Here is a 13663-nt window from a genome sequence, read left to right as displayed (position 1 = left end):
CAGACATCAGCCCAGGCTCCCCTGGAGAGCTGAAGCTTGCCCCAGCCAAGGTGACGGTGCAGGAGCAACGGCAGGCCTGGCTGGTAAAAGGACACTTCAGGCAATAAAAAGGCCACATGAAAAGCTTTTCATATAACTACTCAAAATTATAGCAGCAGCAAGAGACAAGGGCACTTTAAAGGCAGTTCTGGCGACCTTAAGTTCATGCTCAGTTCATACGTTGCAGCACAGGTACAAGAGCAAGGGTGTTACACCCTTTGAGCTTTGATGCCCTGAACATGAAAGGCAAAAGAGGATTTCGAGGGCTCAGCCTCCGCTCCCTGTTCAGTGCCAATATTTGTTACATTCATCATGCTTATCCAGCACTGCTGCCCACCAGCTAGGGTGGACAGGAGCCACCTGAGAGCCTCTGCCCACCTTCTGCAACGCGCAGGGAGGTCCTCACCAGTCCAGGCCCTCCTTCTGCACTGGGAGCCTCGTGCTCTTCTCGCTGTAGAACTGGGCAAACCAGCGCCGGTGCTTCTGGATGCTGGAGTCCTCTCTGACCAGCAGTGGCTTGGGCAGGTACTGTTTGTTATTCCAGATGGTTATATCACGCTCAAACTGGGGGGAGAAGGAGGGTCTCATTCAGGTGGGGAAGCTGAACCAGCAGTTTTGTGTGAGCCACCTGCAAACTAAGTTTATTTTTTAGCACTTCTCCCAGATGGCGGGTGTGGGACAGCTGGTGCTATTTGTAACTTGTAACGCTACAGCTCTGTCTGCACTTAGAAGACCTTTAGCCCATTGTAGCTCCCAAACAAGAAGCCATTTCCAGCTTAGACTGCCCCTACCTTAAGAGATCCTGGAAAAGAAATGGATATTGTGTAGGTAGGAGCTGCTCCACCTGAGATTTTTGACTTGTTGGGTAGCTACAGCAACCAGGGCTTTATAAATTAAGCATCTGAGTCTTAAACTCTGCTCGAACACACATGCAGTAAGATTATGGAGTTTTCCTTTGTGAAGAAGTCTCTGCAGAAATGAGCGCTGCTCATTCACATTAGTAAGATGCAAAGTATTAAGCCAGCATTTGTACAATGCGAGCTAGCACAGGCGAGTTTGACTTGCGGGAGGTTTTTGGCATCTGGAAATCATCTTTTGGCAGTTTTTACTGTAGTGCCAGTGAAACTCTCTCTGGTCAGACCAGTTTCCAGGCTTTAACCCCTGACAGGAGGGAATGACATGAACTCTTCTGACTGCTTGAAAGGGAGTTACAGGTGTGACACAGTCAGATTTTTCCTGGTAGTGCCAGCTGGTATAACAAGGAGTGACAGCTATGGATTGCAGGTTAAGAAGTTCAAAATGGACATTCAAAATAAAAACTGACAATATGGGTAGAGCAATAATGGAATGGGTCACCCAAGGAGCTGGAGAGATGGGGGCATTCTCCAAAGGAGGAGGCCTTCAAGGCCATGCTCGACCTGAATAAACCCTCAGTAAGTTCGCAGATGACAATAAGCTAGGCGGGCGTGTTGATCTGCTGGAGGGTAGGATGGCTCTACAGAGGGATCTGGACAGGCTGGACCGATAGGCCAAGGCCAATGGTATGAGCTTCAACAAGGCCAAGTGCCGGGTCCTGCACTTGGGTCACAATAACCCCATGCAGTGCTGCAGGATTGGGGTGGAGTGGCTCAAAAGCTGCCCGGCAGAAAAGGACCTGGGGGTATTGGTGGACGGCTGGCTGAATGTGAGCCGGCAGTGTGCCCAGGTGGCCAGGAAGGCCAACGGCATCCTGGCTTGTATCAGGATTAGTGTGGTGAGCAGGACTAGGGCAGTGATCATCCCCCTGTACTCAGCACTGGTGAGATCCCACCTTGAGTGCTGTGCTCAGTTTTGGGCCCTTCACTACAAGAAGGACATTGAGGTGCTGGACCATGTCCAGAGAAGGGCTACAAAGCTGGTGAGAACACAACTGGGGGAACTGGGGTTGTTCAGTCTGAAGAAGAGGAGGCTGAGGGGAGACCTTATCACTCTCTACAGCTCCCTGAAAGGAGGGTGTAGAGAGGTAGGGACCTTCTGGTGACAAGTGATAGGACAAGAGGAAATGGGTTCAAATTATGTCAGACGAGGTTTAGATTGGATATTAGGAAACATTTTTTCACTGAAAGGGTTATCAAACATTGGAATAGGCTGCCCAGGGAGGGGGTGGATTTGCCATCCCTGGAGGTGTTTAAAAAAAGGGCAGACGCGGTATTTGGGGCCATGGTTTAGAAGTGGTTTTTGTCAGGGTAGGTTAATGGTTGGACTTGATGATCTTAAAGGTCCCTTCCAACCTCAACAATTCTATGATTCTATGACTCCATGAATTTGGCAACAGTCTTGCCCCAACTGGGGTATTGAACTGTAGACCTCCAGAGGGATCTTTCACCACTTCCATGAATCCCTGTGGTAAGGACCTGGAAAACTGTCAGGAGGGGCAAGAGTTGCCAAAGCTCACGATAATTTGACAACATGAGGATTTCTTGGCACAGTTCTCACCAAAGGAGATAGATAGGACGATCTTAAAGCACCAGCCTGGGATGCTGAAAATCTGGATGCGGTTATTAGTTCCCTCAAAGACTCCCTGCAGCTTGGGAGAGGTTGGCTAATCCTTGTGCACCCACGCACAGGAGAGGGATAGCACCTCTCTGCCACCCTCAGCAGATGATCCACTGCAGGATCCCTCTTTACTAAACTTCCAGTTTAGCTCTTCGGGCTACTGAAAATGAAAGATCATACCAGGCACTGAAAGGATCTTGCCCACAAGTGCTTTACTCCCATGTATACCTGAGCCCATGTGGGCAATTGCTCTTCCTTCTCACACCTCCCAGCTACCCTTGGCTGTTCTTCTTCAGAGGCCTTACCTGTATGCACTCTGCTCTCAGGATGAACTTGGGGATTATGGCCGGCATGTTCTTCTGGTAGTAGATTTTGTGGACGACATCCTGCAGGAGAGGCTTCAGGGGAGTCACTGTCTGCAGGATGACCCCACGGCCCAGGAAAGCATGTTCAAAGATCAGGAAAACCAGCCCTGGCCCCACCTGCAGAGCAACAGAACACCCTCAGGGAACAGTTTCAGATGGTCCAGCCCTCAGGTACAGCAACTCCCACAGCTTGAGACCTGCTCAAAATGTCTCTTAGACTGTGCTCAAGCGCCCCTTTATCTTTTCATCAGATAATAGGCACAAATTCAAGCTATGCCTCAGGTCTATGAGTCACAGACTGCTCACCTACTGTTCGTGCTCCCCAGGCCAGGGGAATCCCAGCAGAGCCCTGCAGCCCTTGTTGGCCTGGGACATTCACAGATGTGTCAAGGCTGGATGGGTTTGTTGTGAGTCCACGGGAATTCATGAGGGTTCACAGAGCTCTACCAGTCCCCAAAAGCTTAAAATCTAATCTTCTGGGAAATGCTTCCAAATTTTCACTTGGTCTTGTTGTTCATCACTGAATCACCTTCAGGTCATCAACAGTCTTATGGCATTGTCGATGCCAGTCCTGAGCCCCCAGTGTCAGTAACAGCGACTGCAATACAACACGGAGGCAATACAACATCCCTGCTCCCGCTCTGGCCATCTCATTTGCAGCTACAACAGTCACAGTAGGTTTTAGCTGAAATCAGGTTCAGCTTTTAAACTTTCATGAGATGAAGTACCTGTTCTGTGCTCTTTGACGTGCATCTGGACATGTGGATGTGTTGATATACACTTGGTTCTTTGGAGCAGTGCAGATATTGCTGGTTTTTTTCAGCTACTTTATGTACTAGTCCTTTAATGTTTGGTTGGGTAAAAGCCCTTTATAAGGTTATTTTAATGTCTTTTCTCTCCTGTTCATTGGTATTAGTGCTAAACAGCACAAATCTAAGAACTGAACAGAGATACAATCAACATTCACTTTGTGATAATGCCCTAATTATTCCAAAATCTATCCCTTCCCAAAGTTTTGGGTCATGACTTGTTTGGCTTTTGTTCCAAATTTGTAATATGGGAATAGGTCAAATGCCTTCAAAAATGTACCTGAACAAAGTTACTAGGTTTATCAGGCAAGCTCAGCATTTCATAAAAACAAAACCAAACCCAAATAAACAAAAACAACAAAAAAACAAACCAACCAAAAACCAAACAACAAACCACCACAACCAAAACCAAAAGTGAGAAGATCCGTTTCCCACTGATTCATGTTTAGTGGCATTATTTCTATTTTCTTTTAATTCCCTTCATTCAGGGCTCATCTTGGACTACAAGACAGGATGTTTCTGATTGTTTGCCGTACCAAGTATGTTCAACATGGACTGAAAATTAGATTGGATATTAGGAAAAATTTCTCCACTGAAAGGGTTGTCAAGCCCTGGCACAGGCTGCCCAGGGAAGTGGTGGAGTCACCACCCCTGGAGGGATTTAAAAGACAGATAGATGTGGTGCTGAGGGACATGGTTTAGTGGTGGTTTTGGCAGTGTTTGGTTGATGGTTGAACTTGATGACCTTAAAGGTCCCTTCCAACCCAGACTGTTCTATGATTCTATGCTTCTAAAAGGTCCACATTTCTGTATTGTAAAGAACTGTGACAACGTGGTGTGAAAGTCCCTCAGGATTGTCACCACTGTCTGCTCGGGTACCAGCTTTTTACTTTTTCCACTTGTTTTGTGGGCACACCAGTCCTTACGAACCCTCTCTTTTCTCTGTGCTGCCCAGCTGTGGAGCAGCCCCAATGCCAGTGTGTAGTTTTTGGCCCATGTGCCTGATGTGCTTGGTAGGAAAGGCCACACTGGGCAGGATGGGCAAGGACTCAGCCTTTGGGGTGGCAAAGCCCTTCATCTTGGGGTGTTGGTCACCAGTGTGGGACATACCTGCCTGGCTGAAACCTTCAAATCCATCAAGGAGATGTGCTTCCCGAAGATGGTTGCGGTGTGTTGAAGCAGCAGCTGGGAGCAATGCTCATTGGGCTCCGGCTCCGGCTGCCACTCTGCCTGGAGGGGTGGAGAAGGATCAGCTCAGTCTGAGAGAGGGAGAGATGGGAGTACAGGCTGAGGGGAGGCAGCAGCAAGATGGTGACAAGAGCTGTCTGTGAAGACCATCTAGAAATGAGCACAGATGAGGGAGTGCAGCTCAGAGACTGGACCTGAGGACGGGGGATGCGGCAGAGGGGTGAGATGGGACTGAGGCTTTGAGGCAGAAAGGGGACCTGGTTTGAAAGACTTTGATGTCCTCATGGCTGAGAGGGGAGCAAGGGTCTTACCTTCCAGATGTGCTTCATAAAATCCCACAGCTTGGACCTTGTGTATCTCAGGTCGGATCCGCCCAGAATAGCTGGTCCATGGAGGAAAGCCAGGTGAGCCGTGTCGGCCGCGTTTTCAGGGATTTCCTGCCATTGGGGAACAATTTGCCATTGGTGAGAGCTGACCTGGGTGCGAGCTGCCTGTGTTTAAGAGCAGTATTGCAACAGCACTGCCATACAGCCCCGGGCACAGCAGAGATGTTCGCAGGTACATGACACAGCAACAGGCAACCGAGTGAGCGAAGGAAGGGGCCTCAGCACAGACTGACTTGGGACTGGTTTTTAACTCGTGTTTAGGAATAATTTAAACATGAAGCTCAGAAAATTCAGAGTTCATTTTAAGCTCAGAGAAGTCTGTGCGTGTTAATTTCTGCAGCTGCATAAGCTGGGACTCCGAGTAAGTCCTTCCTTTGGCCCTGTAATAACTGTAAGGAATAAAGAGCATTTTTGTGTTTGTGCTCCTCGGCTAGTTTTCACACACTTATAAACCCCGCCAGCCTGCCCACAATGTGTCACTTTTTCAGAAGTTTTAACTGCTTTACTACTCAAATACACCAGATTTCCACCAGCTTGGCAAGTAGCACGGGCCGGCCCCAGTACAGACCTGCGTACAGTGCCTTGCACTGAAAAGCAGACATGAAATAAGTATTACTTTCCCATCAACCTCCCAAAATTTCCCTGCTTGTCATGGCTCCTCTGCCCACACCCAGAGCCGTACCTCCTGTGTCTTGTGCACCTTTGTTATTTCTTCTAATAATTCTTCATTTCTTTCTAACCCACTCACCTTAGTCGTGATTTAGACAGCAGGCAGGCGCTGCCTTTGGAGAGAAGCGCGCTTTAGATAAGTGTCATTTTTGTCACTGATTTTTGCAAATAGAAGTGTTCTCAGTGGCAAGTATCTAAAGATGTTCCAAGGGATTGCCCATTTTCAGAACTGCTGCCGCCTCCCGTCGCTCTCCCGGAGGACCCTCCACCCGCGGCTGCCCCAGTTCCCTCTGCGGACTACAGACACTGTCATTTCTGCTTAGTGCCACAGAACGGTGCCCTTTTCCCAGCCCCACTTCCACTGAGAGGTGACAGAGGCAACAGCCATTTTCTTCTCTGTGGCACATTTGTCAGTGTGTGGTGGCGATTATGAAGATTAACAGCAAAATAACCGTGCATTTCCATTTTGGTGATGGATGAGTTGAAAAGCCTCCTGACACTAAGTGCCGCAATTCTTAGAGAATCTTTTTTTAAACTACATCAATTATAAGTCAAAGCAAATTAGCATATTCCCTTTAAGTACCGAGAACATCTGCTCTCTACTCAAGAAGCCCACAATCCGTGTTTGGGGAACATATGCCTTACTCTCGGTATACGGTGCTGGCGTGTATTTCTAGGTCTGCGCTCTGCTGGCAGCAGCGGTGGCACTGGGCACAGGCAGAGCCCAGTTAATTGGGAGGGAGATGTCCCTGAAGTGGACTATAGGAGAGGACCTGGGGGTGGACGTGCCCCACAGAGGGACCAGGCTCCCTACCTGGATGTGCGCGTCGACCAAGTGCTCTGTCCGCCCACGGAACACCCACTCTTTGGTGGCAATCTCCCGCTGCTCCGGCACTGCCCACGTCGGACCGACCCCTTCGCAGTGGTACCAGACCAGCAGCATCCCGTTCACCTCGCAGGACGGCCAGGTCCGGACCCTCGCAAAATCTGGCACTGCAGAGGACAGAAAGGAGTCAGTTAAAAGTGGCACCTCCAGGGCTGACACTGGCCCTAAGGGTTCCCTCGTCCTGAACCACAGCTCAGGGCTCGTGTTTATGGGCCACACTCATGTGGTACGGACTCTCTGGTGACACTTGCTACCTTGCAGGCTGCTGAAGAAGGACAACAGCTTCTGAAGTTCACAGAAGAGGGTTTGCTTAAATCAGTTTTGTTTCAATTGGGGGTTTTGCATAAGTATTTTAAGGGCGAAGCACGGCTGGCTGCCCTGCAGCCTCTTTCACTACTCAAAACTGCTTAAATTAAGTGTCTGCTGCATCAGTGGACCCTCCTCGAGTTTCAATGAGCTAAAAGGAGATGCTTTTAGTTACAGATGTGCAGAGAGTAAAAGCCATCTCCACCTCTTGAGTTCAAGTCATTCTCTGTTACAATACTGCAGTATCATGTGTTGCTTTAAGAATATATCTGCAGTCTTTCCAGTGAAATGAATTTTGGCATTTATATTTACCCAATTGTCAGAAAATGTAGCTTCTACTGGATCAGGAGGTTCTTGCCTTCATTACTGTTTTTTCTAATTCGCAAACAAGCACAGAGGGTAGTGCTGCCTATTGATTCATCCTTGTACAATCATGTGGGAGGTGAAATTGCAGGAGAAATTACATTTCTCTTTCAGTCAATGACTATCAGAGGCGGCAGGAGTAGACCTTTGCTGCGATTTCTGGTTGAAAATATCTGGAGCTTTGGGTGGTGTGCATCTCGTTAAATTTGAAAGAGGGTTTCCTCTGCCCCCACGCAGATATCTGGCACCCGGTCGGGTTCTGCAGCTCTCCTGCAAGCCCAGTGGAGGAGGAGCTGCCCACTCGAGCTCTCCAAAATCCCTCTCCATCAAAGTGACCTGCATGACCACAGATGGCTTTTAAATCTGTTTAAATCAACCTGACCCATTTGGGCTGTCCTGGAGGCAGGGCAGCTGTCTGCGGTTTCAGTCTCTTAATAAGAGATAACCACAACTCTGAATACAGTGGTTTCAGATGAAACAATGCATTTTGGCAAGCATTTCCATATATCCAGAATATTCATTCTCATTTTGTGATGAAACACATCTCTGCTTGTTATTTGGAAACAAATTTTCAATCCTGAGTGAGTATGTATGGGGAAAAAAAGATTATTAGTCCTTTTTTGCTGAAAATAACACACACACAAGAAAGGAATTGCTGTTTAGTGATATCTATAAATTACTTATTTTATCCCATATAGATGGAATGTTTCTTTCTCTTTGGGAAGAATAGTCTCTTTAGTAGAAAGACTGACTTTTGCTGCTAATCAATGTTTTCATTGCCATCCCAATCAATCCCAACCAGAGAAAGCTGAACTTCTCAGGAAAATAACTAAGAAGCACAAGTGTAAGCAAAGTTCAAGGTAAGTCTCTTTGTTGGTTTGAGCCACATTTAGAACTGGTGTTTTAAACTAATTAGTGCAGCCAGATCAAGTAATTGTTACATGTGAACTTTAAGTAAGACGTTCTTCCTACACAGTCAACGCAAACCACATCTAAAAGGTAGGTGTATGCGAAGAGCTTTCCTGGATTCCAACCAAAAGTTCCCTTCGAGCCTTAAAAGGAGAAAAAATTGCCATAGAGAGACTATTCTGTCATGCTAATGCGACAGATTTAAGCACTGACGTGGTATAAGCTATCACTATGGAGTACAGAATCATTTCTGAAATCCAATAGCTCCTCAGGATCCATCCCTGCTGGTGCAATCTATGACTCAGAGTGACAAATCTTGTTTTATACCCTGCTTGCTGAATGCAGGAGTTGCAGGATTATCAAAATCAAGAAGGGTGGCTATTTAACGAGACTAAAGCTCCAGTTATCATCTAACACAGGAAAGGGCACTGTCATGCCCTGACATGGACAATCCAGGAGGAGAAATAGGGCACTGCATGAAATAGGGGAGCAGAATGGAGGGTGATTTATTTTTCCTTAATGGACCATTTTTCCTTAATGAAGTAACTTTTGATGAGGACACAGAGGGCACTGCCATTGCTGCAGATGCTTTCTGTGGATCTGAGGGACCTTCACCTTTTTCAGCATACGGGATATGGGTGCATTTTCCATCTTCTCCTTGAAACTGCCAGCCGTGAAACGGGCATTCAATGCAATTGCCCACAACGCGCCCACCAGCAGCGAGGTTTGCCCCAAGGTGAGGGCAGTAAGCGTCGACCACGTAGGCTTGGCCATCCCGGGTGCGAAATACAGCAAGCTGTTCTCCTGCAGAAATAGGAGGTTACAAGGTGGTAAAAACAACATCCCCGCATCTAGGTGCTGGAGCGTGTCCAGAGAAGGGGAGCAAAGCTGGTGAGGGGTCTGGAGCACAAGTCTCATGAGGAGGAGCTGAGGGAACTGGAGGTGTTCAGCCTGGAGAAAAGGAGGCTTAGGGGAGACCTCATTGCTCTCTACAGCTCCCTGAAAGGAGGGTGTAGCGAGGGGGGGTTCAGTCTCTTCTCCCAAGGAACAGGCGATAGGACAAGAGGAAATGGCCTCAAGTTGCACCAGGGGAGGTTTAGGATGGATATTAGGAAAAATTTCGTCACCAACAGTGTTATCAAGCACGGGCACAGGCTGTCCAGTCTGTGGCAGACTGGTGGGGTCGCCATCCCTGGAGGTATTTAACAGATGGGCAGACGTTAGGTTGAGGGTTGGACTGTATGGTCTTAAATGTCCCGTCCAACCTAGACGATTCTTCGATTTTATGGCGGGGCGGGGGGGAGGGTGTTGGTAAGACACACATTGCTCTGCCCCTTATAGAATCACAGACAGGTTTGAGTGGGAAGACACCTTTAAAGGCCATCTAGTCCAAACCATTGTTATGGCCAAGGCTATCTTCAACTAGATCACGTTGCACAGAGCCCCATCCAACCTGGCCTGGAATGTTTCCCAGGATGGGGCATCTCCCACCTCTGAACCTTCTGAACAGGCTTTTACCCAACATTGTGGACATCTGCCTGTGCACAGACATGCAGAAATATCCTGCTAAAAATTAATACTGTCGGTTTTCTTTCCTTTCTAGTGGAAGAGCAGTGGCAGGACAGAAATAGGCTTTCTCTGGAGAAGTTATTTAACCACGAGATGGCACCAGGCAGCTGCCAGAGCCGGGGCCGGTGCCTGCGGGCAGGGCAGACCTGCAAGCAGGCTGCAGGCAGGAGGCATCTGCTGACTGCAAAAAGGGCCATGCAAAATGAGGATGGCAGCTGCTGTAGCAAATGCCCAGGGTGTGGTGGCCGTCACCTCGCTGCCAGGGTTTAAAAGATGTCCCAGAGCAGCGAGTGGTTGTGCCATGGCCCGTCGCAGCCCGTGTTTCACAGGTGGCGTGTTGGCACCCCACAGCGCCAGGCAGCGGCCCCATGTCCCAAGGGGCGGTTGGAGCACAGAAACCTCCGTGCTGAAGGGCAGTGCCTTGCTCCAGGCAGGGGGAGCGTAATTTCTCCTGATCCCCTCTAAACTCTCATGGCTTTGACCCTCAGCCCTAGTTTTTGAGCTCTCAGAGCCTGTTTCACCTGCAGGATAAAAGTTGCCTTCAAAGAAATATTTAAAGATTTAGGATGCTTCCCCTGCTAAGGGAGGGATCCACAGAGCAGAGCAATAGCTGCAGTTAAACATGACTCTGTTCCTGTCCCTTTGCCTGAGAGGTTTAGAGCAGAGTGCACAGGCTCATGGATTTCAGAAATCTCTGGTAATGGTGGTGGAAGGTGAAGCCCTTCATCTGTTTGCTCTTGAACTCTGAGAGCCGGCTGCGCTGCAGCTCTGCAGTGGAGCCCTTCTTCAGGCAGGGACAGCCGGGTGCTCCGAGCCAGAGTGCGGACACCTCCTTGGAAAAAGGGTTTTTTCTGGAAAAATGAAGGGAAGCACCTGAGTCTGGTCTGCTCCACACAGGGAGTGGAGAGCCGGTGCTGGTGTGGCTGGGGCCGTGTTGCCGTGGCACTCAGACCTGCTTTTCTCCATTGCTGGGCCTGATTCCCTGTGCTCCCCGGAGCAACGTGAGGTTTGCCCTCCTGGGATCTGTCCCTGCTCAGCTCTAGGATTGTCCTCTTCCCCACACCCGCAGGGCAGCACTGTGTCGGCTGAGCACAGAACTATTACAATGGGCAGACGGTACCTGGGCTGTAGCTGTAGAACTGAGTAGGTGCCAGGTGCTTTCCCGGCCTGGCACAGAGCCGCTCCGAGGGTGCTGTGGCACTGCAGAGCCGCCAGCGCCCACATCCCCGCCAGCGGCTCCGAGGAGAGGGGCTGCTCGTCGGTGACCTGGCCTGAAAGCAAAGCATCACCTACTCCGGTGTCCCCTCAAGTCGTGTCCTGGTTGGAAGGGGAGGCAGCTGCTCTGGGAGCTCAGAAGCACTCGGGGGCAGTTCATACAGATGTGGCCACTGAGTTAAAGGCTGGGGTGCTCCATGGTCCTCTCTTCCATACTGTGCTTCAGCTTATGCATATGTGTATTCAGATTTCATCAGCTTGTGAAATCTGATTGTTACAACAGTTGCTGTAACTTAAAGCTCTACAAGTGAGATAAGACCAAACTAAACTTTGGGAGATGGGTTCTGTACATACTTCCCTGGACAGCCACACTGATGACAAGTGACACAGTGTGAGCTATCCCACCCAAAACCACTTTTCTTGACTGAAGTTTTGTGGTCTGGGCAAAGAAAAGGAAACCCTGCAAACTCTACCCAGGACACCTGGCTCTGTTGTCTCTCCAGTTTTTCTGTAAGGCTCTCACTCATCTGCTGGCAGCAGGCAGAGGGGAGTGAAGGCCCTCGAGGCACAGGTCCTTCCCCCTGCCCCGGGTAACTGGGATTCATTCTGAAACATCAGCATTTTCCTCTCTCTCTAACCTGCCTCTCTACCTGACCTGAGGACAAAGCCGGGAGAGCAGGGAAATGGTTCCTGCCTGCCTTTGGAGATATTGCAGGTTCACCAGGAGCAGCGTCAGTGTGGAAACACAGAGGAGCAGCGTTGGATGGGTCAGACCACAGCACTTGGAGTGCGGGGGGCTCCCAGCCACGTGCCCCAGGGGGCAGCCCTGCAGCATGTGGTGCTTTGCTCACCAAAGTTTTAAGATACTTTTACTCCAAGAAGGTCCCACCTCTAGAACTTTCCTTCATACAGGCAGTCTGGAGCTCTTCAGCCTTGAAGATCTGGCCCACAGGCAGACCCTTGCTGGGGCGTCCGAAATCCTTGCCTAGGACTTCCAAGCAGGTGCTGCTTTTGCCTCCAGCCCGTGCACTCTGGAGCCAGCAGAGCCAGAGGAGAAACTGATCTTTGCTCCAGCTTGTGCATCAAATCTGATGTCTCTCCACTTGGCAGGACAGTATCCTGGCCAAAGATACACTGAGAAACTCTGCTGTGGGTCAATATTAGAGTATTAACAGCCACATACTGATGTTTTGCTATTAAGTTAGCCCATTTCTTTTATGGAAATCAAAGAGCAAATGTAGCAAGAATCGCACAGGGGACACAAAGAGCCCCAGGCCACCATGCAGTTCTGGGCACTCGGCTCAAAGGATGAGCTCTGGGGCTTTCCTGCACAGGAGGAGCCTCACTGGGGTCTGAGCAGCTTCCCTGCCACAAGCGCCCAGTGCTGCACAGAGCCCCACAGGTCAGAGCAGCTCTCACCCCGCTTCCACAGCCTCAGCAGAGAATGAGGCTTTCCTGTGTGCTCAGTGCCATAGTCTGGAAGGTGTCCCTGCTCCAAAGGATGAGTCTTGCAGGGACTGACTCAAATGATTTTTATTCGTTCATCTCCTCTGGCTCGCTGCCTCTGGAGCAGGACTGCATTTCCAGGCTGTGTTCAGAGACTCCAAGATAAATTAGACACCCACAAACCTGGAGGCTACAGGTTGTTTAACTGTCTTATTTACTGATAATCTTCCTGGCACCAGTACACTACTGTCACTCTGCCACCAGAAATTATTTTACAAGCACATTTCAGCCAGACCCAGAGGACTGGGTGCCAGGAACCAGGCTTCGGGCAAACAACCAAGGGAGTCATAAGAGTTATGGGGCTCTCTAAGCCGCATATATTGAATTGAATAGGTCCTGATATACAAAAATAACCAAACCCAAACAACTTCACAGGAGAGGATGGCTCTTGAAAATAGAAAAAGAACCCACACTGAATCTGAAGGATTTCAATGCAGAAATATCCCTTCTGATGAGGAAGGCACCAGCACAAGTCCAAAACCATCTTCAAGGGGAAAGGACCCTCAACAAGCACAGCACCCCTCTGGATGTGGCTGTGAGGCCCCATCCTGATCCCCCCAGGACATGGGGGGCTACAGGCAGCGATGCCTGGGAGGAGAGCCCAGGCAGAGAGATGCGCCGGTGTCCCAGCAAGGAGCTCAGACGGGGTGCCCTGCACACTCTCAAGGAGCCTGTGCCATGATGTCCCCAGTGACCTGCATGCTGGCAAGGAGCCAGGGAAGGGACATTGCAGTATGCCACTGCTGGTTTGGCTACCCCAGTGCCCCAGCAGGACACACGGTGCTCCAATGGCCTAGTGGTAGTGTCTGTGTGAAGATGTCCCAGTGCCTCAGTGGGGATGCCTGGGCAGGGATGTCCCTGTGCCCCAGCAGGGATGATGCCCTTTTTCCCTGGTTGGGATGTCCCTGTTTCCCTGGC

At 49.7% G+C, this 13663-nt stretch overlaps 1 protein-coding gene across 1 annotated transcript in view; it reads right to left on the bottom strand.

Moving 5' to 3' along the window:
• Positions 1-441: 441 nt before the first annotated feature.
• LOC104291118 (cholesterol desaturase daf-36-like) overlaps positions 442-13663 on the bottom strand; it is a 26372-nt gene continuing 13150 nt past the window's right edge. The window contains exons 2-7 of the mRNA XM_009890318.1: positions 9071-9259; positions 6806-6984; positions 5248-5373; positions 4859-4978; positions 2880-3056; positions 442-603 (exon numbers count right to left, since the gene is read on the bottom strand). Of these exons, the coding sequence (XP_009888620.1) occupies positions 442-603; positions 2880-3056; positions 4859-4978; positions 5248-5373; positions 6806-6984; positions 9071-9259 (953 nt within the window). The remainder of the gene's footprint in view (positions 604-2879; positions 3057-4858; positions 4979-5247; positions 5374-6805; positions 6985-9070; positions 9260-13663) is intronic.

This window comes from Charadrius vociferus, unplaced genomic scaffold (assembly GCF_000708025.1).
Source record: "Charadrius vociferus isolate BGI_N301 unplaced genomic scaffold, ASM70802v2 scaffold398, whole genome shotgun sequence".
Taxonomy (NCBI): domain Eukaryota; kingdom Metazoa; phylum Chordata; class Aves; order Charadriiformes; family Charadriidae; genus Charadrius; species Charadrius vociferus.
Note: the sequence above shows the minus strand (reverse complement) of the source record. Positions and strands in the feature narration are given on the sequence as shown.